This window comes from Corvus kubaryi, unplaced genomic scaffold (genome assembly GCF_017639235.1).
Source record: "Corvus kubaryi isolate FWS band 111438036 unplaced genomic scaffold, C.kubaryi_AGA036_p1.0 37392, whole genome shotgun sequence".
NCBI lineage: Eukaryota > Metazoa > Chordata > Aves > Passeriformes > Corvidae > Corvus > Corvus kubaryi.
The window spans coordinates 335,609-363,510 of record NW_024581131.1 but is presented as its reverse complement, the minus strand read 5'-3'; the positions used below and the strand labels follow the sequence as shown (position 1 = coordinate 363,510).

Genomic DNA, 27,902 nt, shown 5'->3' with positions numbered 1-27,902 from the left:
CTTGCCATCTAAGAGGTGGATTTCATCCTTGCTTTTCCAATTTCACTTGTTTTGTAAATACTTTCCAAATGACTAATGACTCTGTTGTTCTAGGACCTCCTTGAAAGGAGCTCTTCAATCTTTCGGGGTTACACTGATCCGAAGTTTTAAAGACATGAAACAGCATAACTGCACACAGACCCATCTGAAAATCATAATTAATAAACAAAGGGGAGGGGCTATTTCATACTGTATTGAACCCTGGCTGTTACATAGGGGACAGGGAATAAACTGTTTGCTGATTGTTTTTGTTCTCATAACCTAATACAAAACTATGCTAAACAAAAGCAAAGATGATGTTTGACCCGAATCCAGCTCTGAAAACACTGAGCTGTGTCTGTATTTATCACATCATTGAAGCATGATAAGTATTCTGGTAAAAAGATTTCTGGAAAATAAAAGTTCTCTCAAAAGTCTGCAAGAACAACTTCTTTTTGCTTGTTTTACTCACTTGCATTCCTAATTTTGTGCTCTTGAATAGGATACTGAAGGATGATTAGCTAAATAATGTCCATTATTGTAAGGAATTAGTAAAATGCTATTCTGTTATGTGTTTTGTTGTGTTTTCAAATATTAGTTATTGTTCTCAATGAAAATATGCTTCTGCAGCCAGTCAGCCCAGCAAAGTATTTCATATCTTAAGCACTGCAGTCTGCTTTCAGTCCTTGATATAAAATTCTTTGCTTGGAACTTTCGATCTCTTAGGGTTTGACCATAGTTAAGATCAAAACCAAGAAGGAAAATTCAGGGAAGACTTCAGAGACTTCAGGATTCCTAATTTTTACAAGTCCATCTCTGTCAATTGCCCTGCAATACATATTTCTGTTGAACACACTGATGGGAATCCTAGAGAAAATTCCAGGATATGTGCCCGTCATATAGAGGCTCATTGGTTCTACCCTGAAGATTCCTGAAGTGCAGCTTCCATGTGCAACATACTATGACTTTCTGGCATGGATTTTAACAGAAAGCTGGTAAAGTGACAAACCTTGAGAAGAATGCAATACTTAAAGCTTTTCCATATTGATTCCATGTAGCTGGAGGAAAGAGGAAGTAGGTTCCCACTAGCCTGCCTAGGCCCCTACCTACATGAAGGGATTCTGGACCCAAAACAGCCCTTTGCTGGATCCAAAATAGGTGAGGAAAGCAGTGAAAGAAATCCAGTGTGAAAATAGCAACCCTCTGTAAATATCAAGTGGGCCAAGAAATGCCAGGGTTTCTATGAGTTCTGCGCTGTCTATTGACCTTACAGGGCAGAAAACTGGACTCTTCACAAATACCAGGGCAAAGTGCTGCTTGTAAATATTTTGAGCTGACTGTAGCCACATAAATTTTCACAAAACTTCCTTTTACCTGAAAGGTGGCTGAACTGATCTGCAGCCCTTCCTGCATACTCTGCTGCAGCTGGTTCTGGATACTGATCTTCTTCTCCTTGGTAACAGAGGCGATAGGAAAGCTCCGGATCACGGTCTGCTCCCCAACTGAGGATACAACACACAGACACACGTTAGATCACAGAATCAGGTCTGCTCTGCTCACACTGCTATTGGAATAGACAAGAATGAGTAAGTACAAAGCAACGTGAACACATTGGTACAGGATTCATTTCAGGCAAGATACCTGAAAAGTTGGTAAATTCCTAAAGCATCATTTGGAATCTGAATGTCTGTTTTATTTCAGCTGTGATTATTAGAAAAATATTCTCCTTCCTTCTGAGTCTTTCTACATAATGGAAAAGCACCCCCAAAAATCTAGGTCGGTAGAGGGTAAGAAACAATTTCCAGTTTATTCAGATTTCATAATGCAATATATAACTCATAAACAGAAATTATCTACCTATCTATATATTTACATATGACCATGAACTTTCCACAACAAATTTATACTTCTGAATGACAATCTGCTTAGAAATGGCACATGTTAAATCATGAAAATTCATCATTCAGAAGAGCCGACGTATTAAGAAAATACTGAATTTACAAGCAGTAATTTTAGGTAGAATACCAACTCATGAATATTTTTCCTTTCAGTTGTTTCCAGTGTCTGAAAAAAACTGTTCAATGATGTTGATGTTTGAATGGGTTGAAGCTCAAAATACTGCCTATCTGAAGGGCCACAGTTCTCACTATTTGGATTTCTTACCCAGCTGATCATGAGGAGTGCCTTTAAATATAATTCTGTAAGTGGTAAGGAACAAAGCTCCTTCAGCAGGGAGGATATGAGGACCTCCAAGCAGTCCTCCTGTGGCTTCCTCTCTGCCATCAGGATCCAGTAGCACACGGAGACCTTCACAAACAAATTCTTCTCCTGGCAGTAAAGTTGGCCGTAGAATTTTGGGCTGATGCAAATAAATGGAAGTGTAAATGTAAATCAGTGTTATACCTCAGGCTAGTAATAATATTTGGTTTTAAAAGCTTCAAAACAAAATTGTTATGACACTGAGTCCAAACAAGGGAGATGGAGTTTGGACTCAGAGAAGAGAAATGGGTCTCAGAAAGCAGTGGGCATGCAACAGCTTGTTTATGATCAGAAGTCTGGCTCTACTAGTTTCATAAGTTCATATTTCATGAGACCAAAGCCAAGCACTTTATTTATCACTGGTGGAAATTTTCTTTTCATGTTTTGATGTTTCCTCATAACATTACGAGAGGAAAAAATTTGATGATTCTAATACTTGTAAAGAATACAAATATGTTTCATAACACTTGCCTTCTGTATTGGTGGAAGCCTCCTACTCTCACGATGGACAGCCTCCAGAGTCTCTATGTGCATTGCTACAATGCCTGGAAAGCAGTAATACCATAAATGAAGTCTCACACAATGTGAAAGAGAAAGCTGCCCTGTAATTAAAACTCTGATAATTCTGACATTCTCATAGAAATAATTACCTGAGCTCCAACAGCAATTACAGTCTGGAAAAGAAATCTAACATTCTAACTTGGATGAAAGTAACTAAAATTATAAAGTGCACTTGTTTAATTAGGAAAAGAAAAAAGAAAGACTACAAAGCACCTTTTTGTGACAATTCCTACCTGGTATCATGCAGTGCAGACCCTTGATGTGATCCTGTGTGACCCCACTTTCTGTGCAAACCTTGTCAATAAATCTGGTGATGAAGCGCACGACTGCGTTTGCAACATCATTGTTCTCTGAGTCCTCAAACCCACTCTCGGTGTCATAACTCTCTGCAACGCTGCCTGCAATGCTAAAGGCAGAAATAAAAGCAGTAACAAGTGTGAACAATTCAGCTGGTGATGCACATATGATACCTGGATAGACAGACAAGCTGTGGGGTTTTTTCCTCATTAAAATTTGCAAACCTTGCTAAAAGCATATGGTGGTACCACAATTATATTGTACTTGCCCTGCTAAAACTTCATGAATGATGACATGGGACAATTTTCTCTCCATGCACAGATAGGGCCACAAGAGAAAAAACAGCTTTTTAGAAGTGAGTTCTATGTCTTCCCTTCATAAAGTCAAGTAAAGTATTTGCAACCCGTGATAAACAAATATCCAGTTATTTAGAGAAAGTTACATTAAATGTGTATTTCGGTTACAGAACAAACCAATCAAAAGCTAAAAAGATCATAAGAAAAATTTTTTGTGCATTAGATAAGCAAGCAAGTCAGTGGGAGATGTACTTTGAATGTCTAAAAATGCCTCCCATAATAATCTTAGGGGCCAAATTCATAGATTGCAACATACACCACTACCAGTCTACTGAGCACGTCCTAATGCCTGAGATTAGAGATGTTTAGTCAGCAGAAATTAGTAACTCCATGGGGAGTTTCATCCTGATAGCCTGTCTTTTACTTGATGTCAGTGTTCTCACATAGTGTTCTATAATTATCAAGTGGGAATTTGTACAGAGAGGTGATAATGAAGACAATAAACAAAGAGGGAGGAAGGCTTGTTATGAAATGTCCTGGATTTGCATGCTAGGGAATGAATGTAACTGGTGTTACACTCCTACTGCTTTCTTAGTAATTTAACCTTTGCCATTGTGGTTTAGCCCTCTTGCTTTTTGTGACCTCAGTGCCTTTTCTTCCTTACAGCTGTTGCACAGAAATGCTGATTTTATAGATGCTATACAAATGCTTTCTTGATTTTAGGTTCATACACCATTTTTTTCAAGTTATATAAAAATTAACAGACTGGGTTTGGGGCTGCTGTTTTCTTTCTCACCAAACCACATGTTTGTCTTCAACATCTGCATTACTAGAGTAAAGACTCTTAATGGGACAATACAATGCTCCTTTAAATGCAGATAAATCACTCCAGACAAAGTTCTGTTATTTGAGAGGAAACATGTTAGACTTCTGCTCTCCTTAACTACTGAACGGCAAAGGAAGTGAAGATACTGAAATAATCTGGTATTTAGAGTAAAGCCATTTTGCAAGCCATGGCCCATCCTGACGGGTGAGCACCAGACTCGGACACCCACCTGTTTGTGACAATGCTGTTGCTTCCACTCTCCCAGTCCCCAGTGGCTGATGTTCTCAGCAGCTTGTTCTTACTTGTATCCAGTGGTACCAGCAGGTAGACCATGAGGTTGGCAAAATGAATGGCCTGGCTGAAAACTGTGCTTTCCTCATTCTGGACTAGCTCCTGCTGTGTCTGTTTATTAAGAGTTGGCCATAACCTCAGCTGCTCAGCAGCCAGGTCCATTGCTGTCTTATCCTGGTCTGCAGGACTTTTCTCCTAGAAGACACAGCGGAAGAAATATAAAGACATAGAAAATTATAAAGCTAGAACTTAAAAACCAATGCTTAGCCAAAACTTTCTTTATTAAATTGCTAAATAAACTTCTTCAGTTATTTAACGTACATATTCATTTAAAAAGAATGAGCAAATAACTACCCTTAGTAGGGTTTAAGGAAAGTTATGATTATGGGAACTGAGCTTTGAGAGCAGTTTACTGAAATGCACCAGCAGCACAACATAGGCAGATCTAAATAATATCATTTCTTTTAAGATCTTTTTTATGCCATTCAATCTTCCATGTTTCTTCAGAGTGGTTTACTGCTTTTAACATAGCTGCTCTCCTCAGCTTATCCACTTAGCTCACATAAGAAAAAGCATAAATCAGATTGAGAAATAACATGCAGCTCATGGCTCGACCCTGGCAATATTCTCCAAATTCCTAGGATGTTCAGGTGAGGGAAGCTTTTATATAAATAGTTCCAGACCAGCTGAAATATTCATGTTTTTATATGTTGGAGTCCAATTCTAGCATTAACTTGAAGCAAACTAGGTAGATGGCCCACAGTCAAAGTAGAATAAAGAAATCTGGCAGCTGACATTAGTGACCTAAAGCCTGATGCTAAACTAATGAATGACTAGGTGTCTTGCAAATGCTTTTTCCACACTAAGTTGAGCTAACATCAAGTTATAATGCTTTGTAGATAAATGTAAATTCCTATTATTTCTCACGTTATTGAATACTGTGTAATATGGGAAAAAATGTAAGAAAAATACATAAAATTGAAAAAACTCATAACTTTCTGTAACTTAGGAGACATTAAAATGTGAATAAAAATACTGCTTTAATATTTATTATATTTTCCTACCTTTTGTTTTAACTGTACTGCATGGTTGTCATCTTTGGCTGTAAGGTAGAGGGAACGAACTTGATTCTGCACGTTGCTATAGAAGGTTGTTTCCCAGAACTGTTGGTTAGTCCAGATAGGATGATCTTGTACACAGGTGTAAGCAAACTGACTAACCCCAGGTGCTAATTTCTGAAAGCAAAAAATGTGCAGAGTCAACAAATCAGTCCTATTATACAATTTCTTTTAAAGGCTATGACTTCAGAACTGACACACACACACATATATATATGTATAAATATGATTAGTTGTACAGTCTGAAATATGAAATGTATCAACTTTAGTACTGCAACATGGGAAAGAGAAATTATCTCCAGTTTTGTGCCATTCAAGAAATTAACATACAGGGAGGCTGTATACAAGTCTAATGCCAGTGCAAGGGATGGTTTTCTTGATTTAGAGTAGAAAAATGAGAATCAAGATAAGAATTTTGTGATAACAGTACAGAACACATTTGTAATATAAAACATCTTCCTTGCCAACAAACCACAGTATTTTTAATAACCTAGCTGTACAACACAGAAATCAGTATTCAAACAGATGCAAATTATTTCTCATTTTATTTAGAAGTGAGAACCGCAGTAATGAAATTCAAAGTAATACTAAGTGTCAACTGAGTCCTTCCAATAAACTACATTTGTTGCAACAGCAGAAGATTAGATAAATTGTTATCTTCAGAGTTATTTACTGAACTGTATGACCCAAATTCAGTTCCTGAAAGAGCGCTAATTTGGGTATTTCTTTGAAGTCACAAGGGTCTGGATCACTGTAAAGTCTCAAACAAACCCAGAATTGTTACAGCATTAGTCATTATGAATGAACCATTTTTTTCAAGTATATCTATTTATTTAGGTTGCACAAGTCTCCCAGGGAGTTGTTTAATATTCTTGATAACCACATACAAAGAAAGGAAATTTATTTCAATGACCTGAATTATGAAGAATTAAATCCTTTATCATGTTCTTACTTTTTGATAAAAGAAGGCCACAAAAAACCTGTGTTGTATACTGCATGTAGCAAAGAAGCAGGTAATCTAAATATGTGCTCAGGATTATTTCTGCAGCAGAACGGAAGAATAAAGTACATTACTGGGTGCCTCATTTAATGACTATCACTCACAATACTACCCATACCTGAAACACACATCATATCTAGAATTTAGATTTTATTTTAGTGATTGTGTTCTAAACCACTTTCCTGGAGAGCATGAATACCACTCAATATTTGTAATTGTAGACTTGTACAGAACAGCCAGTACTTACAATACTTCCCTAGCTGGCACTTGGGCATTCAAATGGAAGGGTAGGAAATTACAACCAAAATTTTTGAAGTCTGGTTTACAGATTTCTAGTTTTGCAATTCTTCAAACTGTGTTTTCCTCACTATGCTCTTCCAAGTACAGCATGAACTGAGAGTCCTGATCATGTGCCATGTACTTATTCCCTATCAAAGGTCCTTGAAAATTCTGTATCTGAGGAAATGGTATGTGGCATGCTAATAAAATGTACCCAATTGAAGTGTCTTTTTGTGCTTAGCCATCTAAAAGTGAGCAGTATGATTTTGATTCGCTCATGCAGAATTTCATCAAAAATTCTTGGTAACCTATTAAGAAATCTACATCTGTTCAAATAATGTTAAATGTGACTTTGTTTACTCCATACAGACTGAGAGGGCAGATAGCTGCTTGTTTTAACAGACACCCAAGTTTCAGTTGTGGTGCAGTTTATGGCAGATCACAGGAAATGATAACTGATCTCCCACCCCTGATGCAGCTGTTAAATCACAGAACAGGACAGCACAAAGAGTGTCCTACTGATCTTTGTGGGGACTGCTGGACATCCCTTGAAAACACCTAATCACACAAAAGATACACCACAGGGCCCACAAACTGATCTGGCCCAATCATTGACCTACATCAAAACCCAGATGCACAAAACCTCTGTTACAGAGGAAGAGGGATGATGAATAAATCATGGAATAAAAATATGGACAACATATCTCAAAAGCAAAGATCAGTGCTAAAGCCATATCATGACTTTTACTTGGATTAACTTTTTTTTCCCACTGGCACTGAATTCCCAGTCACAACAGATCTGCAAAGAGGGAGTAGGAATTCCAAGAACAGGGGGAAAGAAAAAGGGGAAAGGAAAAACAAAAGGAAAAAGGAAACAAAAAGTCTGTTCAAGCCTAGCTAGTCGGTAGGGTTAACTCATGTCAATTTGTGCAGCAAATGCCACATGATGAGTGAATTGACTATCAACCTCTTCCATTGCCTTTGATGCCTCAACCCAAATCAGATAATTGTGTAAACTGGGTGAAAAGGGGGTGATCTTTGACACAAACTCAAAAGGAAGTTTAAGCTCCTAACCCTGTGTCTAAAGAAATAAAAACGAGATACATGATTTTCACATGGAATCAAACATGACAGGAAAGCTGAGGGGCTTTTAGATGCTCTTCCTGTGCCCATAATTTGGCATGAACAACCATGTACAAAACATAATTTTTAAACATTGGAGATTTATGTTCAAATACAACAACATAAATCAACACTGACAACAATTCCTAGACCAAATAAAAAAGGTTTATTTACAAAAGCATGAAAGAAAACACATCAAAAAAGCTTAGTGATCATAAACATTATCCTTCTCGTCACCTGCATGTGTTAAAACAAATGGCAAAACCTCACAGTGGCCAGAGCACAGAATTAAAATCAGGACTTGCAGTTCCTGGCTCTGCCAGTTATTTGGATTCTCTGCTTGTTTGGGTTAGTTTGTTTGTAAAAAAGGCAAGAATACCAACCTCAAGAAGCACACTCTTGTTCCTAGGCAGTCTAAATCCACGGACTAAAAATACTCTTGGTACAAATATAAGCGTTCCATGAAGTTTGCAGTGTCTATATTCTCTACCCTGAGAGTGCTTAGTCAGCCCATTTCCCTAGAATGGAAACTCATCTAACACATCAAAAGGGCCCCAATGTTTACTGCTACATTCAAAAGAATTTGCTCAGAATTTCCCCAATTTAAGGACAACAGTAGCTTTGTGGGTTTTACATCAAGCAATACTACATGCAAAAAACATATCTTCACCTAGCTCTCCACAGGGCAGCTAAACTACACTGATATTTGTGCTCTTTCCCTCTGTCCCAATAACTCACTCCTGCCAGACAGAATGAACACAGGAGGCAGCAAAAGAATTTCCTACTTGTAAGGGAGGATTTAGAGACTGATAGCTTAAAAGAGACCCCTGAAGAACATAATAAAGATAGTTCTGAACTCATTAAGTCCTTATTCTAAAGCTGTCAGTATGACAAAAAGAGCATTGAGGTGTAAATTGTAACAACCAACAGAACATCAGTTAATTGCTGCAAAGGACACTGAGTCCTTTAAATCGATTAACGAAACTTAAAAACCCCTGAACACTCCCCTCCCAAATCCCCTATGAAACAGACCCTACCCCTCTCAGAATCATTAACTACATGCTACAGTTTGTGAAAACACGAGGTAGGCTTGGGACTTGCTTTGTATGACTACACAGGCAACTTCTTGAATTCAAGAATTGTCTTTCCATTATTTCCACCTTGTGGGATACTGGATAACACCTGCCTAGAATTTTTTCCGTGTTTCCCAACACCGGATAGTTCTGATTGTGAAAATGATACTTGCAGCTCAGTAAGAAATGTGCACCAGTTCCAAGACTCCCAAACTTGCTGTGAGGTGCAGGTCCTCAAAGAGCTTCTCTATAACATTATATTATCTAGATTGCTTGTTTCTGATCACTCACAACTTGCTTGTTGTGTTGATCACTCAGCAGTTACTAGCCTTTACACCACAAAAGCTTAAAAGAAGGAAGCAAATTCATTACAGCAAAGCAAAGGATCCAGCTATTGATTGTAAGGTTGGAAAATGATTTTCAAAACAAAAAGAATAAAAACCAGAATATGAATATTCCTACGACTGCTCCTTTCTCACAGGATTTTGCTACACATCTCTCAGTTAAGGAAGTGAAGGGGCAAACTCAACAGTGCTCTGTTTTTTAGAGAAATCCAGTTTACTTCAGAAATAAAGTGTATTTCTGTCTCCAAGTGACAGAGAGTTACTGGTTTGGATATATTTGGTGAGAAAATGAAGCAAAACAAGTGAGAAGGAGGGTGTTGCTGAATGCAAAGAGTAGCTTCCTCCTCAGCTCCTCGAGGAATCACTGGCTGTGGGTTATCCCTCTGGCCCCTGTGAAGAAGCTACTACAGCACCTTTGCATGCCAAAGCTCTTCCTCTCCTGTATTGGATACAGTTATCCCTGAAATCTGCAGTGCAGGCTTAGAGATCATCAGGACACAGTGGCATTGCTAGTTTAAAGAGCTACTCCCTGTCTCTGAGCTGCTCAGATAAACATCCAGTCAGCCACCACCGACTGCACATCATGAGTAGGTACCACTTCCTGCAGGCAACAGCCGCCCCTGCCCAAGTGATGCAAATTAATTCTGCAAGTGAACATGTCCTACAAGCCAGTCCTGCAATCACATCTATGCTATGCCCACACAGATCCTGGTAAATCCAAAAAGACTTCAAAGTTGTCCCCCAGCATCAACCCTCATTGACTGACCAGCAAGACTGAGCCTTACCTACGTACTACTTGCAGATAACACATCACAGAATCACTGAATGGCCTGTGTTGGGAGGCACCTTGAAGATCATCCAGCTTCAACACCCCTGCCATGGGCAGGGACACCTTCCACTAGACCAGGCTGTTCAGAGCCCCATCCAACCTGGCCTCGAACACCTGGGGCATCCACAGCTTCTCTGGGCAACCTTCTCTTGTCTCATCACCCCTACAATAAACAATTTATTCCTATTATCTGTTTTAAATCTACCCTCTTTCTCTTTAAAGCCATTACACGCACAAGGGTAATTGTGCATGTATATGCTTCCAAGTCTGACTGTGTGCTGCATGGATAACACAAGGCAAAAAATTCCATTCATTGAATGGTTTTCCTATTTGGTCTAAAGTATAAAATTACGCCCACATGTATTGTGCACACAAATGTGGGGAAAGGTCATTAAAGCATGAAGGAAGAACTGCAAAGCTTCTGTAAATTTCTATTTTACTGCTCTAGAGAAAAAACGTGAAATACTAAATGGAGGTTTGTCTCCAATCTGAATATCTCGCCAACAAAAAAAGAAAACAATCTGCCACCTCTCCTTGCCTTCAGAAAGCCATCAAACCAGACTCAAGATTGACTTCAATTTTAAAATAAAATGAGTAGTAAAGTGGTCCATTACACTGTTTATCTACTATTATTTCACTATGAAAAATAAAAAGAAGGTCAATTCACTCCTAATTCAGTGCTACCAAATCACAGACAGGTACACTAAACCAGCAGAGGGCAATAGAATTCTAGAATTTTGCAAAAATGGGATGTAATTCTGGATGGAACTTTATTTACTGTATACATTTTCTGGCAAAAGTCACTTAAACATCTAATTACTCATGGTCTCTAATCCTAGATTCCTGAAGATCATGTGTAATTTACTAGACATTACTTAAAGCCATAAAGAATACCTCAGATTTCTACCAAGATGTATCAAGATAGATATTTGCTAATACAAAGTTCCCTGTAACATTAAATAATACACATAACAACACACTTCTTTCTCCAAAGAGATAAAAACAGATTTAAATAGTTCTGTTATACAAAGAAAGAAAGGAAACTAAAATCATCTAAAACGAAGTATGTTCAGATCCCACAAAAAAAGAGAGAAGACATTTTCATACCAGAACTTTGCAGTCCTAAATAAGGTTAAACTCCAAGAAGTGGATGAGAAACAGTTTGATTTTTCTCCCTCTATACAGCACAATAAAGTTTTGGCGGGTTAAATCAATTAGTTAAGATACAGATTTCACAAATTCTCAGTTGAGGTGTTGAATCCATCTGAAGAGTTTTTCTAACTTTGACATGGTTATTTTGAAAGTCTCCTACAAAGTCACTGAATCCCTTTGGATCAGGTGGTTCAGCAGTGAGTGTGCACCTGTGAGTGCATTGGAATGGTGGCACTGGCTCTACCCACAAAAATAACCCACAGCAACAAAGTTGTTACCCAGGTCTGTGCTCAGAGACAAATAAACCCTGTAAATGTCCCAAGTTTATGGCTTTTATCTGTAGTCAAATACTGGTTCTTAGAATTATTGATGACCTGATATGTCACTTAAAGCCTAGCTAAATAGAGCAACTAAGTAACCCCCAAGGGGTAATAAAGTAACTACTTTTAAGTTCTTCTGTCACTTCAATCTAGTAGTTCTTTAATTACTATTTTTCTTCTTCTATGGCAGCTTTCTCTGTCTTCAGTGGTCAAAATCCTTGTGAAGTTCTCTCAGTATACAGCATTTCCTCATCTGAAGAAACTATTAAAACAATAGTCCTCAAGTACCCTCAAGAGCAGGATGAGCAAATCTGAAAGATGTATGGCTACAATACAGAATATGAATTGCAAATTCATAAAATTTTAAGAGTAGTAGAACTCATCTTGGCAATACAAGTGACACGTATACTACGTGGTTCAGGTGAAAGAAAGAGGATGGGCAAAATCGGAAACCGCATTTATTATGAAGAATTCTGAAAGTAAGGACAAGAAAACTGAACTTGTTGCACTCTGAACCAGGCCATTTGACAGATTAAACAATATCCAGTCTGATCAACAAAGAAAGTGATTGTGGAGGTGCTGAATGGAAGGGCCTTACAGAGCAGGATACTGTAAGGATACAGTTCTGCCACATGGTAAGATGCAGTTTTGGCACGTGCAGTGCACGAGGAAGAGGAGAGCCACATACCTGCCCTGTGAATTCTAACTGGCACAATGTTATGAACTCATGACAACGAGCTGATGTGGCATTCCCAAACTGAAAGGGCTGTGATGAATCACAGGAAGCCAAGAAGAGCATCCCACCAAGAATTCCAACTGCAGGTACTGTCATGAAGCGTATAGAAGCAGCAAATGGAAAAAATGCACGGATATGGGTGAAAACAAGAGTAGGAGATAGAAACTTCAATTATGGGCTTAAATCACTTGGATGTGTAAGGAAGAAAAACATTTGTGACACCTCAGTTCTTTGGTCACACTCAGCTAAAACTGATGAGATATCAAGGATATCAACAGACATTCACACAGAAGCAGGCAATACATACAAATATATCAGCAATTTCTCTCCCTTACCATCTGTAAGCATTTGCCCTCCCGTGGAAACATAAAAAAATGCTGCTCGAACCATGACGGATAATAATGCTACAATGAAACAGAACTCAATGAAGGAAATTGTGTTTTCATGCAGAAAGTTCCATTCTACTGGGATAAGGACATAGTGATGAGGAGGCAAAGTGGAACTTGCACATATGGAAAATGCATGGGAGACTGAGTTACTTCATTTACATTCCTTCGCTTTAAGGTCAGAAGCTTTAGGAGAATTTTAATTAAACCACCAGAAATTCTTTCATGGTGAAAATTCTAAGTGAATCAGTATTTCTGTAACACTGTAATCCCCCCTAGAAATAACAATGTAAAGAGAGGGGCTACAACCAAATTAAAATTGTTAAACCAGCGTTACGTATCATTTCTAGAAAACAAGCTCAAGTGAAATCAGTTACGAATGATGTGATCCAGTACTAGTGGAAATGAAACAGAAAGCTTTCTCCTTATTCTAGAAGATACTGGGTCAGTTCCTCAGTTACAGAAATTTACTACGAAATTTTATCTTTACATCTTATTTTAATTGGGGGGAATTTCCTTTTTCTTCTTCCTGACCAAGTACTTCCTCCCACAAACCAGTAAGGACAGGAACTACAGATTGCCAAGTTCTCTTCCATGTTTCCCATGATGTTATCATTCTGGGAAAGCCAGCTTCTTCAACAGAGCAAAGTTACCACAGTAATTAATTTCCTAAATTCCTTGTAAAGGTATGTTAAAAACATTCTCTAGTTAGTCTCTCTCCTACTAATATGCTAACCTGTTGTATTATACTTTCCTAATTTCCTTTTCCACCACCTAAAAATGGGTTTGGAAGTCAGATATTCTCTACTGCAAAGACATAAAATGTATTCTACTGGCATGTATTATGTATCCATTCAGAACCAAAGTGCACAAGTTAAAATCTTAAGGATCAGAGATGACATTTTGGTGCCTGTGTTTGCAAAGGATACTGCAAAACCACTCGATCACAGCTAACAAGAATCCTCAGATTCCTGTTTTAACTTGAAAAGTATGTTTGCTTTTACAAAAATAATTTACTGAACTATAATATTTGTATGAAAAGAACTTTTAATGGATGTAATAAAAACTTTTGACTGGAGGAGTGCTTGGAAATATTGACAGAACTTTGACCATTGCCTTAAAAATGCTCTTCCATGACCCCACTTATATTCATAAGCACCTGCCAAGTAAGCACATTATCCTCTCTCAAAAGTCAATAAAACTGCTTTTAGGTCATGTCCATAAAAACTTCAGCATTAATTAACCTTCTGGTGGACACAATCACCAACAGTAATGATGACTATTATGAATAATGATGACTGTCATGAATTATGAACAATAACGATGACTCCACAGCTTCCTTCCAATGCCTCAAACTGCCTGGGTTCAGATATTATTACTTATTTCATTTTTCTGTTCTTTTGTACAAAAGCAACACCAACAGTTCTGTCCACAATTAAGGCTCCTGGATTTTCCAGGAATGCAAATAATGCTCATATACACACTAGATAATGTTGTAAATATTCTTTTGTGCTTCAGCTTCTTCCATATTTTCTATTACATGACACAGCCATGTTCTTTTTAAGCAGGCAACTTAATGTATTTCTATATTAAAGGGATTATCATTCTGAGAACGGATAAATAAAAATAATTTTAGTACTAAAAATAATGTTACTTAATACTACTTAGTCACAAAAACATTTCCATAGACTAAGATAGTATCAGAACTGGCAGGATAGAGATACAAAAAGAAAATTAATGGAAGCAGACAAAACTCCTTGCCAAGACAATAAAGGAAGTCTTTCACGATGGGAGTTTCCTAAATTAAAGCTAGCAATTCAAGAGTGGAGAATTTTAAAGTAGAAGTGATTTTAACCCGAGCACACCAGAGCAGGACAGAAAGTTTTAGAAGGAAGTATATTAACTAGGTGCAAGAATGAAAACATTTCAGTGTAGAAAGCCAACACATTACAGAAAGTCTTCCTAGCCTCCCAGGAGTCTAAAAGCATGCTGATGATAATGAGAATTACTTGGGACAATCACAGTTGTGCAGAAATTGAAGTTAAGAATCAAAACTCATATTAATTGTAAAAAACCCCACTAATTTTGCTTTTCTAAATTAACTGCATCATCCAATAGCTTTATGCGATTCTCTGGTATTTACACAAATTCTAAAATAAACATATAATATTGTTATAAAGTAACAGAGGCAATGGTAGTATCAAATTTTCCCACTTTTCCACAGCAGAAGTGGACCAATATTCTACTGATTCCAGCTGATACTAACTGTAAAATTTGCCTGATAAAGACATAAAAATGGAAACAACTCTTCACCCACCATCACAGATTTTCCACACTGGCCTTTCATTGGGTAACTTCCCTGTGACTTTGTAGCTGCTGCTACACAACAGAGAGTACATTTCAAATTATGAAGCTTTTGTTACATAACTAACCTTGAACTGGGTCTCTCTTGGAAGGGCAGTTCATGATAATAATTAAAGTATTATAAACTATTCTGAATTTCTCTAGTACTGCCTGCAATCTTCGGAGAAAGCCCTTATCCTTGTAACTGGGAATCTCTCCTACACCAAACAGGCTCTGGAGCAGAGTGGTCATTTATTCAGGCATTTCAAGGAATAAAGACTTTCTTCCATAGAACATCTGCCATAACTGTTACTGAATCCATTTCTGCTATGAAAGTACACAAATTACTTTCATGTCATTATGCCATATGAAAGAGCATATATATCTCACTATGGAAAACATTAGAATTACTTCTATTGGTGTATTAACATGAAATACTTCTGTATCACATTTTATTATTAATTCAACTTTTTACTTAAATTACGATTTTTGTATTCACCTTGAAGATTGTAAAAAAAAACCCCTGGACTAAAATCCTTTTCATCACAAAAATGCTGCCAGGATAATTCTTAAGATGACCTGAATAAATGTTCTGTGCTATATTCAAAGGTTTTAAGTTAAATGATTTACACCAGATTTTGCTCTTTTAAAAACACTGAATAAAGTCTCCTATTTTATGTAATTCTGTTCCGTTCTCAGTAAAGGTACAGGAACATGGATTACAAATGAAAAATGGGCAGCCATGAAGATGAACAGCCCAATTATGCCATACTGTAAGGATTTCAGTCAGCCCCAGCCCGTAAAACTGCAGACTCATTTCTCTCATTCCATTTCAAGCGCTACAAAAAAATTAGCATCAGTATCCAACTGAAATTTTATTTGAAATTTTGTGGCTTAGAGCATTAAAATAAAACAATAATAATAAAAAAAAATCAGTTTTTCCCTCTGTCCCTCCCAAGAATTACATAATTTAGTCACATAAAAATTATAAAGCAGTCTCCAGTACATTTTGCTTAAAGACAAATGTCAATTTGAATGTAATACATCCAAACTGTGAGACATTTTGCTGCATTTGGGTTATTTTTGCCTAAGAGAGATCAGCACTCTCCAAGTGTACATCAAGCCATTAAAAACAACTGACTCAGAAATTTAAATTAAACACCTGTGACTCTGAAAAATAATACTGCTCTGGATACTGCAATGTAAAGAAATGTTTGTCCATAAATGTGGAAGCCCACTCATAATATCTACACAGAGAAAACTTTACTCTCAGAATAGCGTATTTTTATTGTGCCACTTCCTTTATTCAAACACTTCTGAATGCCAAACAACAAAAAATTTGCGTTACTGTGGACTATGCAATGTGGTAGAATATACTCAGAAAGGTATGGAAACAAAGATGATTATATGCAGTGTAACCAAAAAGTTTGAGTTCGAAAATTTTGGAAAAGATCCCTGAGAGGTAGAAAATTGTAGTACAACCGGCACAATCAGGTTCAGAGGGGAATGTAACTTTGTCTAACATTCAGTGGTTGAGGGATGCAAGAAAGAATGTCTGATCAGTGTCAAACATCAGCTTCGCTGCAAAGAGAGGGCAGATGGAGAGGTGGCCTCTGCCTGGGGCAGCAGTGGGGACCAGCTTTTGCTCCATGTGGTGTTGTCCAGGACAGGCTGGAACTGGTGCCTGCCACTGATCCTGCCTGGCTGCACTCTGAGCCTCCCAGAAATGCAGCGTGGCGTTCACCACATCCTGCCACCTTGGCAGGGGCCCAGGATGAAACAGGGAATCCAAACCCTGTGAGTTGGACAATGCCAGTTATGCAATCGTCAAATTGTCCTCCTTGATGAGTTAATAAAAGGAAAACATGATTAAAATACGTGCCTTTCCTCTTGTCCTGCCTTCCCGCACGTAGAACAAGAGCTCTTTTCCACAGCACCAAGGAACACTACATTTCCACTTCACACACAGAAGTGACCACATACCGAATACGCATGGGTCACCCGTACCGTGAAAACATGGAAAAATTCTTTTATCTTCACGTATAAATACATTTTATTTATATTGTTTCAATTTTAAACAAAATTCCAGCAGTATTACTAAGGGTAAACTAAAACCTTTTTCTAACCCAGAAGCAAAAATTTGTTTGTTTTTGTGACATTAACAGTACACACCAAAGTCCACTGTCACTGATGAGTCACATTTCGCTAACAGCTTGTGTCCAATATTTAAAATTTTTAAAAAGCATTGGGACTATTTTTTCTAGAAAAATTCAATTATTACTCCAGGCCACAAATATGCAACCAGTGCTGACTTCCTGTCTATGACTTTAATCCCATCAGCTCTGACTTAGAGTGCGATCAAATCCTGCCTGATCAAGTTTCACAATAGATCAGTCACCAGACTTCAGGGAGAATTCTGAAATTTCACCAGACATCCCAAGAGCTCCTAGCACGCTGTACACAGTGTGATGTTTCTTGTAATTTTAATTGGATCTGTGTAGAAATACTCTAGACTAGTTTTTAAATAAGCAAAGACATTAAGACAAAATGGGTTACATCATGCCAGCTTGTTCCTTTCTTCAAATTTTCTGCTGTTTTTCCAAAGATATTTAGAAAATCCCTCAAGGCTAATGCATGACATAACCATTCCAGAATCTTACCAACATCACCTCCAAGCTGTAGTCTTACTGCTCAGTTTCTTAGCTCATCTGCTGAACTCAAACAAAACCACATCTTTCTCATTATTTATACAACTCAAACACTTGGTGGCTGCGCTATGTGCAGTAAAATACAGTAAAGTTGTTTAGGAAGAACAGGTAAGTGTTTCATTAGTGCTCTGCTTTGTCTTAGATAAATAAAATGAAACCTAACATTTCATGTACACAACAGTCCTTCCATAACGTGAACTGTGATATTGTGTAACTTCTTTTCACTACTTCATTTGAAGCAACAGGAATTACACTAACAATGAAATGCCGTGACACAAAATCCCACCACAATTTCCCATCAAAATGCTACAGCAAACATAGATGGTAAAATATCAGACTGGTAAAAGTCTACTACATTTTTAGATTTACTACAAATTTTGTCACTGATAACTTGATTTGGAGCACTGCCTGTGCAATTACACCAATGCACACACAAATGAAACCCCGTGTCACTGCCACATGCACAATTCCTGTATATTCCTGGCTACCACGAACATTGTTCAGTCTCCACAGGGGTGGGTGAAAGGAGATTTAATATGCTGCTGGCATTAAACACAGTATTCTGAGGACAGAAACACCAATAAAACAACTGCACTCTGCCAAGCACTGCTTCATGCCTGGGAAGCATCAACACAATCATATGGCAGAGGTCAGATAATTCTTCATGTTGAAGCACAGGTTCATGCCAGGTAGAACATATTCACTCTAGTCTATGATAGAATTTTGAAAACCTCTAGACAGGCTGAAAAATCCTCCAAAAAGTGTAATTTTTTACTCAAATTCCAAACTGAACCTTAAACTGTTAATCTAAATTTTAACTAATCACTGCAAAGTTAGTCTAATAGTCTTACGTTCTGAACAGCATGTCAGTTTGTGTTTAGTATGAATAGTTTTATACCAAAATAAGTACTTTTGCCAAAGAATTGTATCTAATGGGACATACCAAAGGGGACCATCACTGAACCTGAGGATTAGATCTGGGAAAAACAAAATTCTTTTTCTATTATGCACTAACAGCTGGCTTTTGCAAGTTAACAGTCAGGTTACTTTAATTTTTAATTCAGGTCAGGAACATTAAAAAACTCATCATGCTTCTTCCATCCAGGGACTCACAGTTTCCTGAGTGTATTTTTAGAGTTAAATAGTCTAGGCTATTAATAAAAGATTTCAGAGAACTTTCTGTGAGAGAAATGGTGTGAGATCTTGGTACCCCTACCAAAAAATACAAGTGTATATATGCAACTAAAATGTATTCTACATTCAATCCAGACTTTTGCTCTGCTTGATGGTGAAATCAAAACTTCAAGTTTATTTCAACACTCCTGATACTAGATTTTTTAGAAATCTCTTTTTACTGTCTTATTTTTTTTTTCCCCTACTTGATAAAACTTTACCAAGGTAGGAATCTAACAAAACTGCTACAACACCCCAAAATACTCCCTGTACCTCTCAAGGTGAAGAGCTATGTGGACTCTGTTGGATATTTTTATAAGAAAAACTAAAAACCAGAAAATAAAAGAAAACAGAAGTTTCTTCAAAATGTAGAATGTATGCAGTAGTAAGAATAAAATACGGAAGAGGGAAATTTCTATGGCTCATTAGGTCTTCCCTCAAGTTAAGTATTTGTGGCAGCAACAAATGTGAAACAACAATTCTGCTACTCAAGGACTCAGAGTGAACAGAGAAAGATAAACTTGGAACTAAAGACGGGAGAAGTTTATTTGCTGGGATCAAAAAATTTAACATCTCACCATGCTACCTTACATAAGAGAATGAAAATACTCTCTACTGCTTTCCCAAAAGCAGTTGTGGGGTATTATGTACAGCTATGAAATAAAACCCATTTAAATAAAACTTCTTTACAGTTCAAATAATTAGAAGAGGAAAAAACTCTGCCATTTTATGCTCCCTACATGTTGTTAAGCACTAGTTTAAATAAAAAAGTCAAGAAATCTACACAACTAACTTTGTCAAAATTGCTCTTGTGTTCAACAGATGATTCTGTTTTCTATGACTGGTAAAGTTCAACATTTTTTATTCTAAGAACAACATGACAGAATCTATTTCTAGTTTAAAAAAACCCCAGAAATTGATTAGAATGTATGATTTGAACTAAAAATGACTGACTTATTTCTCAGCTTTTTGTTGTGGAAATCTTGGTTTCCATTCAGCTGAAACAAGAAACGTTCTGCATTTTACTTATGGCTACTCATTAATGCCTCATAAACAATCTGAAACGTGGAAGGTTGTATTTTTCAATTTCTGTATTATTAATGTCTAGATAAGCTGTCACAGCAACTACTGCTTTGCAATATCACAGTGTACCAATTACCAACGACTAAACACTTCTTTCCCAAACTGGGTTGTATAACAACATTCACATTAAACAAAGTCTATTTAATATTGCAAGCAAGTCCACATTCTGAACTTATCTCCTCAGGTATGTACATCCTAAAAAGCAGGACTGGAGCTACCCAGAACTGGTGAAAACAGTACTGTATTGGGACACTGAAACAAATATAGTCATACTACAAGAGTTCTGCTTCTGAAAGAATTACTTACAAAACTTGCATTATTTGTGTTTTCGTATTTACTATCACATTGTATTTTGCCACTATCAAACATTATGCACTTTCCCTCCCAAAAAGAAACCAAAACAAGAAACTGAAAACAAATATGTAGTTAAAACAACTGATTCATAATACTCTCCAAAATTAACAACTACACAGACTGAAAACTTGTACTTTTGGCCAAGTACTTTATTGGCCAATTTTCCTACAGTGACCATTGTATTATATTGGCCAGTATATGTTTAACATGCCAAATTAAACAAAGTAGTACTGCAATAAATAGTTTTTACAGAGTAACATCAGAAATTACTCTTTTCTATTATTTTAGTGACTAAATATAATTCAGTGATAATTCTGTAACCCATCATATACGCCTGCATTTAATTCTGGGTGTGTCTCATAATCATAATGATCCAACAGCAATAAATGCCATTCTGGAGTAATGTCCATACCAGTCTTTTTGATGATTTCCATTGACATCAATAAATTCTAGAATGAATCTTCCTATCCATCATGTATCTCCTGTCATCACTTTCTCCATTTTAATAAACTGTGTGTGTAAAAAAATACAAAACAGCAGTGGTTTTCAATAGACACTTACCCTATAGAAGGCAGTCGTCAGGGGCAGCAATGCTGCAGCAATGCTGTATTCTTCTGAAGATGAACAATCCTGCAAGAAAAAACATAGAAGAAAATAAGCAAAACCTTTTTATGCACTATAATTTCATTCCTGCCTTATGGAGTCCCTCTGGCATCCTTCTGACACACAATGTAATTTTCAATCATCTGATATCATGTAAGAATAACACGATTTATGAGTGGGTACATATATACATATATGTGTATCTCCTCATGATTTCTCTTAGACAGGCATTGCTGTGATTCTTCCCACTTTAGAAATTTATGAGCCAATTTCTCATTCATATGTCTGAAATACAATTTCACTGACATAGTTTACATATAATAAGGAAAGTTCTCCTCATCTAGGAAACAATGAAAAGGTAGTTTGCTTCCATTTGGGTCAACAGCAAACCTGACTAAAATGGAAGTGATGTGATGACCAAAGAATGCCCTTTCAAAACGTCTACATGAAGGAAGTGACATTTTTGCAATATGAAATAATCACCTCCACAGTCTCTACAAAAGTTTGGCACAAGGTTAACTTCAAAAGAAGATGAAAACCCATTCTCTTCAAGTGTTTGAATGCCTCATTCAACAGTCAAGTGTGTCATTCATGTCTCTCTAGGCAGAGAAGGGTATGCCAAAGTAAATCAACTAGTAATTGTGCTGATGAAAGTCATGATTTTATTACGGAAGTCTTTTAAAAGAAAGCAGAATTGGAATGTAACTTAATATTTAAAAAACAAACTACTTGAATTTTTATGACTATAAAAAAATAGAACAAAAAATACCCAAGAAAAGTTAAAAATTATACTTTCTAAGAAAGTGATCAGGTGGGTTCTTTTCATCAGCTCTTTTTGCCACCACTAAAGAACACAATAACGCGCATAGTTGTACTAGACAAATGTATCACCATTGTGCTGCTGGATGATGGATGGACAGCCAACATTTCCAGAGGAACAATTCATTTTAATATTTTTAACAACCCCTGTTACAGGGGGCACCCTGAAACTCAAACCACTCCTATTAACTGTAACAACTGACCAAGTGCCAAAATTGAAATATCTCAAGCGTTCCTCTGCCAGACTTTACAGTTATGCCTTCATCTCATATCAGAGTTCTCTAAAACAGAACAACTAGCAAAAACCTGGCAAGAGCCAATTGTGATAGCAGAAATATTAAATCTACATTACAAAAGCAATCATGTTAAGGATCATTAGGATGTTATTTGTATTCATCTCACTCTTTGCTCTCAAATGGCTGCAGAGAGACTGTGGACTGCAGGTTTAGAACAACAGACCAAAGAACTCATCACAAGACTATTTTACTTCTCATCATTTTAAAGCTTATTTCAACCTTTGTGATTTTTCAGTAACAAATACTTCATCTTCTTTAATCCAGCTCACCTAAACAGAATACCAATGTCCATTACAGTTAAATACAGCAGCATTTAGAAAACTGCTTACATATATATTCTGAAAAGGCATACAACAAGTTCACAATTGTGAAGGTTCACTTCTGCCGAGAGTTACTGAGGGTTTCAACTGTGTCTAACTCTGCACAAATGCATGAATGCTAACCATGCACGGACAAGAGTTTGGCAAGTGCTCACACTTCATAACACATCCCAGTCTGGTAGAGGAAAACAAACAAAAATGGACACTGAGAAACTCAATAAATGTTTCAATGATGCCTCTTTGTATTGTGATATATATATAACAAACCCAAATTAGTTTGTAAGATCTCAGAGCATAAGGCTAAAGGACACAGCCTCAGCTGCTTTTAATTTTCCATTTCTCCATTATTTCCTATTGTTATCCATATCCTTAATCCCCATTTGGAATTTAGCACATGTATTTTTAGTTTAATATATGATAAATATTCTTAGTACTTTTTCACTTAACAAGAACACTTCCCATTTAAAATTTGACCTTCCAATCTTTAGGAATATGCAACATCTTTCAAAGAAATACATATCTTATTTCTGTACATGATTATTTATAAGCAGGTATAAAATAATCCATCCTCATTTTCAGGTTACCCACTTAATCCCTTAGCTCAAATTATTTGAAAGAGTTCGGGCTTTTACCCAAAATATACATAAAAATATCTTTATAAAAACTGAGCAATGTATCTTCACCTAGAGAGCATTCAATACTCCAAGAGCTAACATATGTCTCAGAGATATATATCATCACCATATAAACAACACATTCGATTATTTTTCCATTCCTTCCTTCAAGTACAAAATTCTCCACATATTCTATGTCAGCAGTACATGGACTTGTAGTATGGAAGTATTATCTTTTTTTTTTTTTCTTCTCCAGTATATGAGAAGGCATATAAAGTGATCTCAGTTAGGAATAAATTATAACACTGTTGTTTTAAGATGAGTGGAACTAATTAACTGCTCACCTGCTTTGTAGCTGCAAGACAGAATGCCATAGGTAAAAGAGATGTTGCACTGAAATCTCAGCTTCTCAATTTTACAGACAAACCAAAGTACTGGAAATGTCATATATGTGTTGTAGGCAATTAATTTAGACTCCTGAAACAATGCAATCCAGCTGCCTTATATATAATGTCTTTACCAATTGTGAAAAATATCTCTTACTGCTGCTACAGAAGTAGACAAAAATCAAATACCATAAAATAATCAAAGCTGTTCCACCTAATTTGCACAAAATGAAGCTGAAACACATCTGGGGAACAAAAACTATTTTCAGCAAATTAATCATCAAAAAACCAAGGTCCTTTGACAGTGAAATACAGGCTTCCACCATGACATATGCAGAGTACTGCTTTGAATCCATGCCTAATTGAGTGAAAACCTGGCACATTGTTCTGGCCGTACTGATCATATGTCCAGACAGTTGCTGAACTCCGTAGCAGATTGGAAGATTTACAGGAATTCATGTACACTTAAAATAGCTTTGCTCCACTGAATTGACAAGTGAATAATAAAAGGAGAATATTTTTCCTTACATCACTTACTTTGACAACGCATGTCATTTATTTTTACATTCCAGTCAGTTTCAATATGCAGCAAAACTTTGGTGCTTCGATATTGCCATTAGAATGCAGAGCTGGGAGCTTGGAAGTTACAGATTCTGACTACTTGACTGGACACATGGGGCTGATATGGGGAAGCACTGATGCCTTTTGGAATCTGGTAGGTGGCTCAGGCTTCTGGTGCTGGAGGAGAGAGTCAAATCTGCTCTTCACTCTTGACTTCAGAACAAGTACTGCGTGGAAGTCTTGCTAGCAAAACAAGGCATTGTACATCAGCATGAAGCTGAGATGCCCTCTGCAGCGTGGTCCTAGTGATGAACAGCCAAAGTCACCCCAGGATCATTCCCTGATCTGCTACTGGACATGCAGGCCCAGGTTCAAGAAGGCCTTTAAGCCCCCTCTGATATCCCGCAAGAGCAAGTCCAAGCCAGTGAAGCACAGTGACAGTGGACAAAAATTACCTCTCTTCCTGCATTAAACAATAACTTACACTTAGGGATTTCTGCTTTCTTAGTGACATGATAAAAATCTAGAAGACATGTATGGAATAGCAAGATAACATTTCGGCTGGAATTTTCTTCTAAAATTCATCTTGATAGTCTCTCTCATTAACTGCTACCTGATACAGGATCTTCCTGTATCAAAACCCATTCTGCTTTAGGCACTAAGCTTTTCAAACAGACACCACATTTTTAATAACCTCCAGAAATCCAAGTACGCCAAAAACTTGGGATCCAATTTTGCCTTACATTCAGGAGCACCATAAATACATGGAATTCCCCACAGGCCTGACTATCGCATGAAGTCACCACAGCATGCAGTGAATGCATCCAAACTAAAAAGCTGAACAGGGCAGCACTTGATCCATACCTTTTTGGCAGCACAGTAGGATGCATGCATGCTCTATTAAAAATACTGCTCAAGTAATGCTCAACACTGCACTGTCCCTCTTGAGAATAAGTGAAGTCAATTTTCAGGCATACCAAGAGCATTCATCACCCTGCAGGACTAAGCTCATAATGAATCCAGAAAAAAAATGCCAGAAACTTTAGGGTCATATATGTTTTTAAGAACTGTTAAGTCAGCATGTGTAACTATGTGCAGAACATTGGCTACAAATTGCAGGTGAAACATTAGTTACAAATTCAACAGATGACTTCACTGGTGTCAGGATTTAATCCTAATTCTTACAGATATATTATGTGGGCAGGGTTTTACTGAACCACAGAATTTTTATTACTGATGCAGTTTATATTTTGGAAATATGAACTGTCAATCCTAATGCACAGGACTACTATTTTTGTCTAAAGCAGTAAGAGAATTCAACAGTTTAGAAAAACCGCTTTTTTTGCTAAAAGGAATAGGGATTAATCAGGTAGAACTGCAATGTTATTCGTAACTATAATATTAATGAGGTTATTTTTAATTTTCATTAGATAAGCTGCATAAATTTTATTCATTCGTCTACAAATACAATATTAATGCAATTGAACAATTAAAAATGATAGTTTTGATCAAAGAAAACCTATTCTATGTTAACTGATGTTACCATCAATGTCCTTGATATCTAATCTTTGCAGAGTTAAAAATCCAAGTAAATAAACTGACAATTTCACAATATCTAATTATAGCTAATATAACTCAATGCTGTCTTGAAACAGCTGAAAAGACACAGACCTATCTGGAATTTCCAAAGTAACTTTTAAAAGTATTTAAACCACAAGTTTTAACCTCACAGATAAAGCCATCACCTAAAGCAAGAGTTAAAATTACAGAGTTTGTTGGAATAAATGCCAATATGACAATAATCACTTATACTATCTTTACTAACATCACATAATTAACTCAACATGAATGTTTAAAATCTTCTTATTGGAATCATAACCAAAATTGCTTTTTTCCGTGAAAATTAATGTGCATTTACTTTCTTGCTAACAGTCATATAGAGCTTTGCCTAGTGAAGTTAGGCAAATCAATGCTAGCTGATGCTCTGCTTTTTAGTGAGATCAAGCTTTTCCCTTTTTTTTTGTTGACAAAGGTGAAATCAAACCTTATTGAAGCAGTTACATTTTTATTAAATGGAACTCTTCTGGGACCTGAGAAACAGGATGAAAAGCAGACATACTGAGAAGGTCCACAGAGCTGACTACCTGTTGTCTTATCTCTTAGCAGAACTACTAGAAGAAACTCAAAATTCGGAAGATACTGCCTTACATAATTCTCATTACTTTTAAAACTTCTTGTTTTGCTAAGAATATATAGAGCTTTTCAAAATTATTATTTCACAAAAACCAACTCTTTCTTCATAAATGACCCTAACACATTCAATGTGTCACTCATTAACACAAGCTTTTAATTTAATTTTTGTTCTGCTTAAACACTGCTACAGGGATTCACAATTCGTAAAACCAAGGAAAGTACACTCTTATTGTCTATGGTTTCCAGGTTTAACATTGATCAGAATCACTCCATGGGCTTTTGATGAGCAGCTTCTCACACTGCTACCTGGTCTGACAGCAATAATTGAACACAAAGTCCGGATCACAGACTTGACCTGAGCTCTGAAATTATGCCACATGTAACAGTTTCCTTACCCTCTATGGCCATCATGCCACAGAGTGATGCCAGTGCAGAAGACAAAGGAACAGCACCCAACCCAGGAGAATCGTCACTGATTTGTTTTGACTTTGTGGTCTTTCTGCCTGATTAGAAGCCTTTGCAATGACCATTTAATTAAGGAACCTTTTCTATCAGCAACAGGATGTAAGGTATTGCAGAGCTGCCATTCCAGGCACGAGATCCAGTTTTATTTTAGAGGTATTTTACTTCCTGAAGAACTTCATGTTTGTCTTCACCTGGCCCTGAATTCTCATAAGTTTGCCTGCCCTTGAAGCACAGTGATATAAGGAACAGAATTCAATCGATGCAGTTTAGATGCAATTACACAAACACAATCTTCTATGATCTTTAAGTTTCCTTTTGCTTTACTCCACACATTCACAAGCTAGCAAATGCAACAGATTTTCTCTATGCAGCTCCATCCTACTCCTGATCTCACAGCAAGTGAAAACAAGAAACATTTCACTCAAAGAAGAGCTGTCAAGCCCCCTCCACCCCCACTCTTTCTCAATAAATACATTTCCGTCTAGGCTTGAGTTTAGTCATTTCCTCCTCCTCATTACAAATTATGTTTAGGAAATCAGGAACCTCAATTTTTATGTGCATAAATTACACATTTGTCACTGTATTTTTACTGTACCCCAAAAGCCTAAAAACATTTCACTTTTTTTGCAAGATACTGATAAAAACAAGAATGCCATCCCTCGCGTCTCAGCACATCTGAGTTTCTTTAACAGAAATGCCATGCATGTTTCTGAATACTGTCATGAGGCCCATGGCAATAAAGTTCAACATACTCAGGCTGTAATCTTCTCCCAAGGAAATGGTTGGGATGCCAAGATGCCTTTTGACTTTTATTTCACAGCAGGGCTTCATTCACAGTGACTCTGTCCAAACCTTAAACTACACCAGCTGTGATACAAGGTCCTGCACAGCAATTTGTAAAAAGTTTTGACAAACAACACTCAAATGATAGAATACACTGCAATTCATGACAAAAAAGTGATCAATATCCATTAACTGCTCAGTTGGAGGGGGTGATTAATTCCTAATATATCTATGAACTGCAGTGTACTCCTAGAGCCCTGGTAGACCAAAGCACTTCTGCAGCCACTGCAAAAC

At 37.0% G+C, this 27,902-nt stretch overlaps 1 protein-coding gene across 6 annotated transcripts in view; it reads right to left on the bottom strand.

Annotated features, from left to right (window-relative positions):
• The window catches only part of SBF2 (SET binding factor 2), a 235,244-nt gene that overhangs the window by 43,955 nt on the left and 163,387 nt on the right, over window positions 1–27,902 (bottom strand). For all 6 annotated transcript variants that reach the window (XM_042038399.1, XM_042038401.1, XM_042038403.1 and 3 more), the window contains exons 17-23: window positions 21,130–21,198; window positions 5,613–5,783; window positions 4,487–4,743; window positions 3,072–3,244; window positions 2,749–2,822; window positions 2,182–2,377; window positions 1,393–1,520 (exon numbers count right to left, since the gene is read on the bottom strand). In XM_042038399.1, coding sequence (XP_041894333.1) covers window positions 1,393–1,520; window positions 2,182–2,377; window positions 2,749–2,822; window positions 3,072–3,244; window positions 4,487–4,743; window positions 5,613–5,783; window positions 21,130–21,198 — 1,068 coding nt within the window. The remainder of the gene's footprint in view (window positions 1–1,392; window positions 1,521–2,181; window positions 2,378–2,748; window positions 2,823–3,071; window positions 3,245–4,486; window positions 4,744–5,612; window positions 5,784–21,129; window positions 21,199–27,902) is intronic.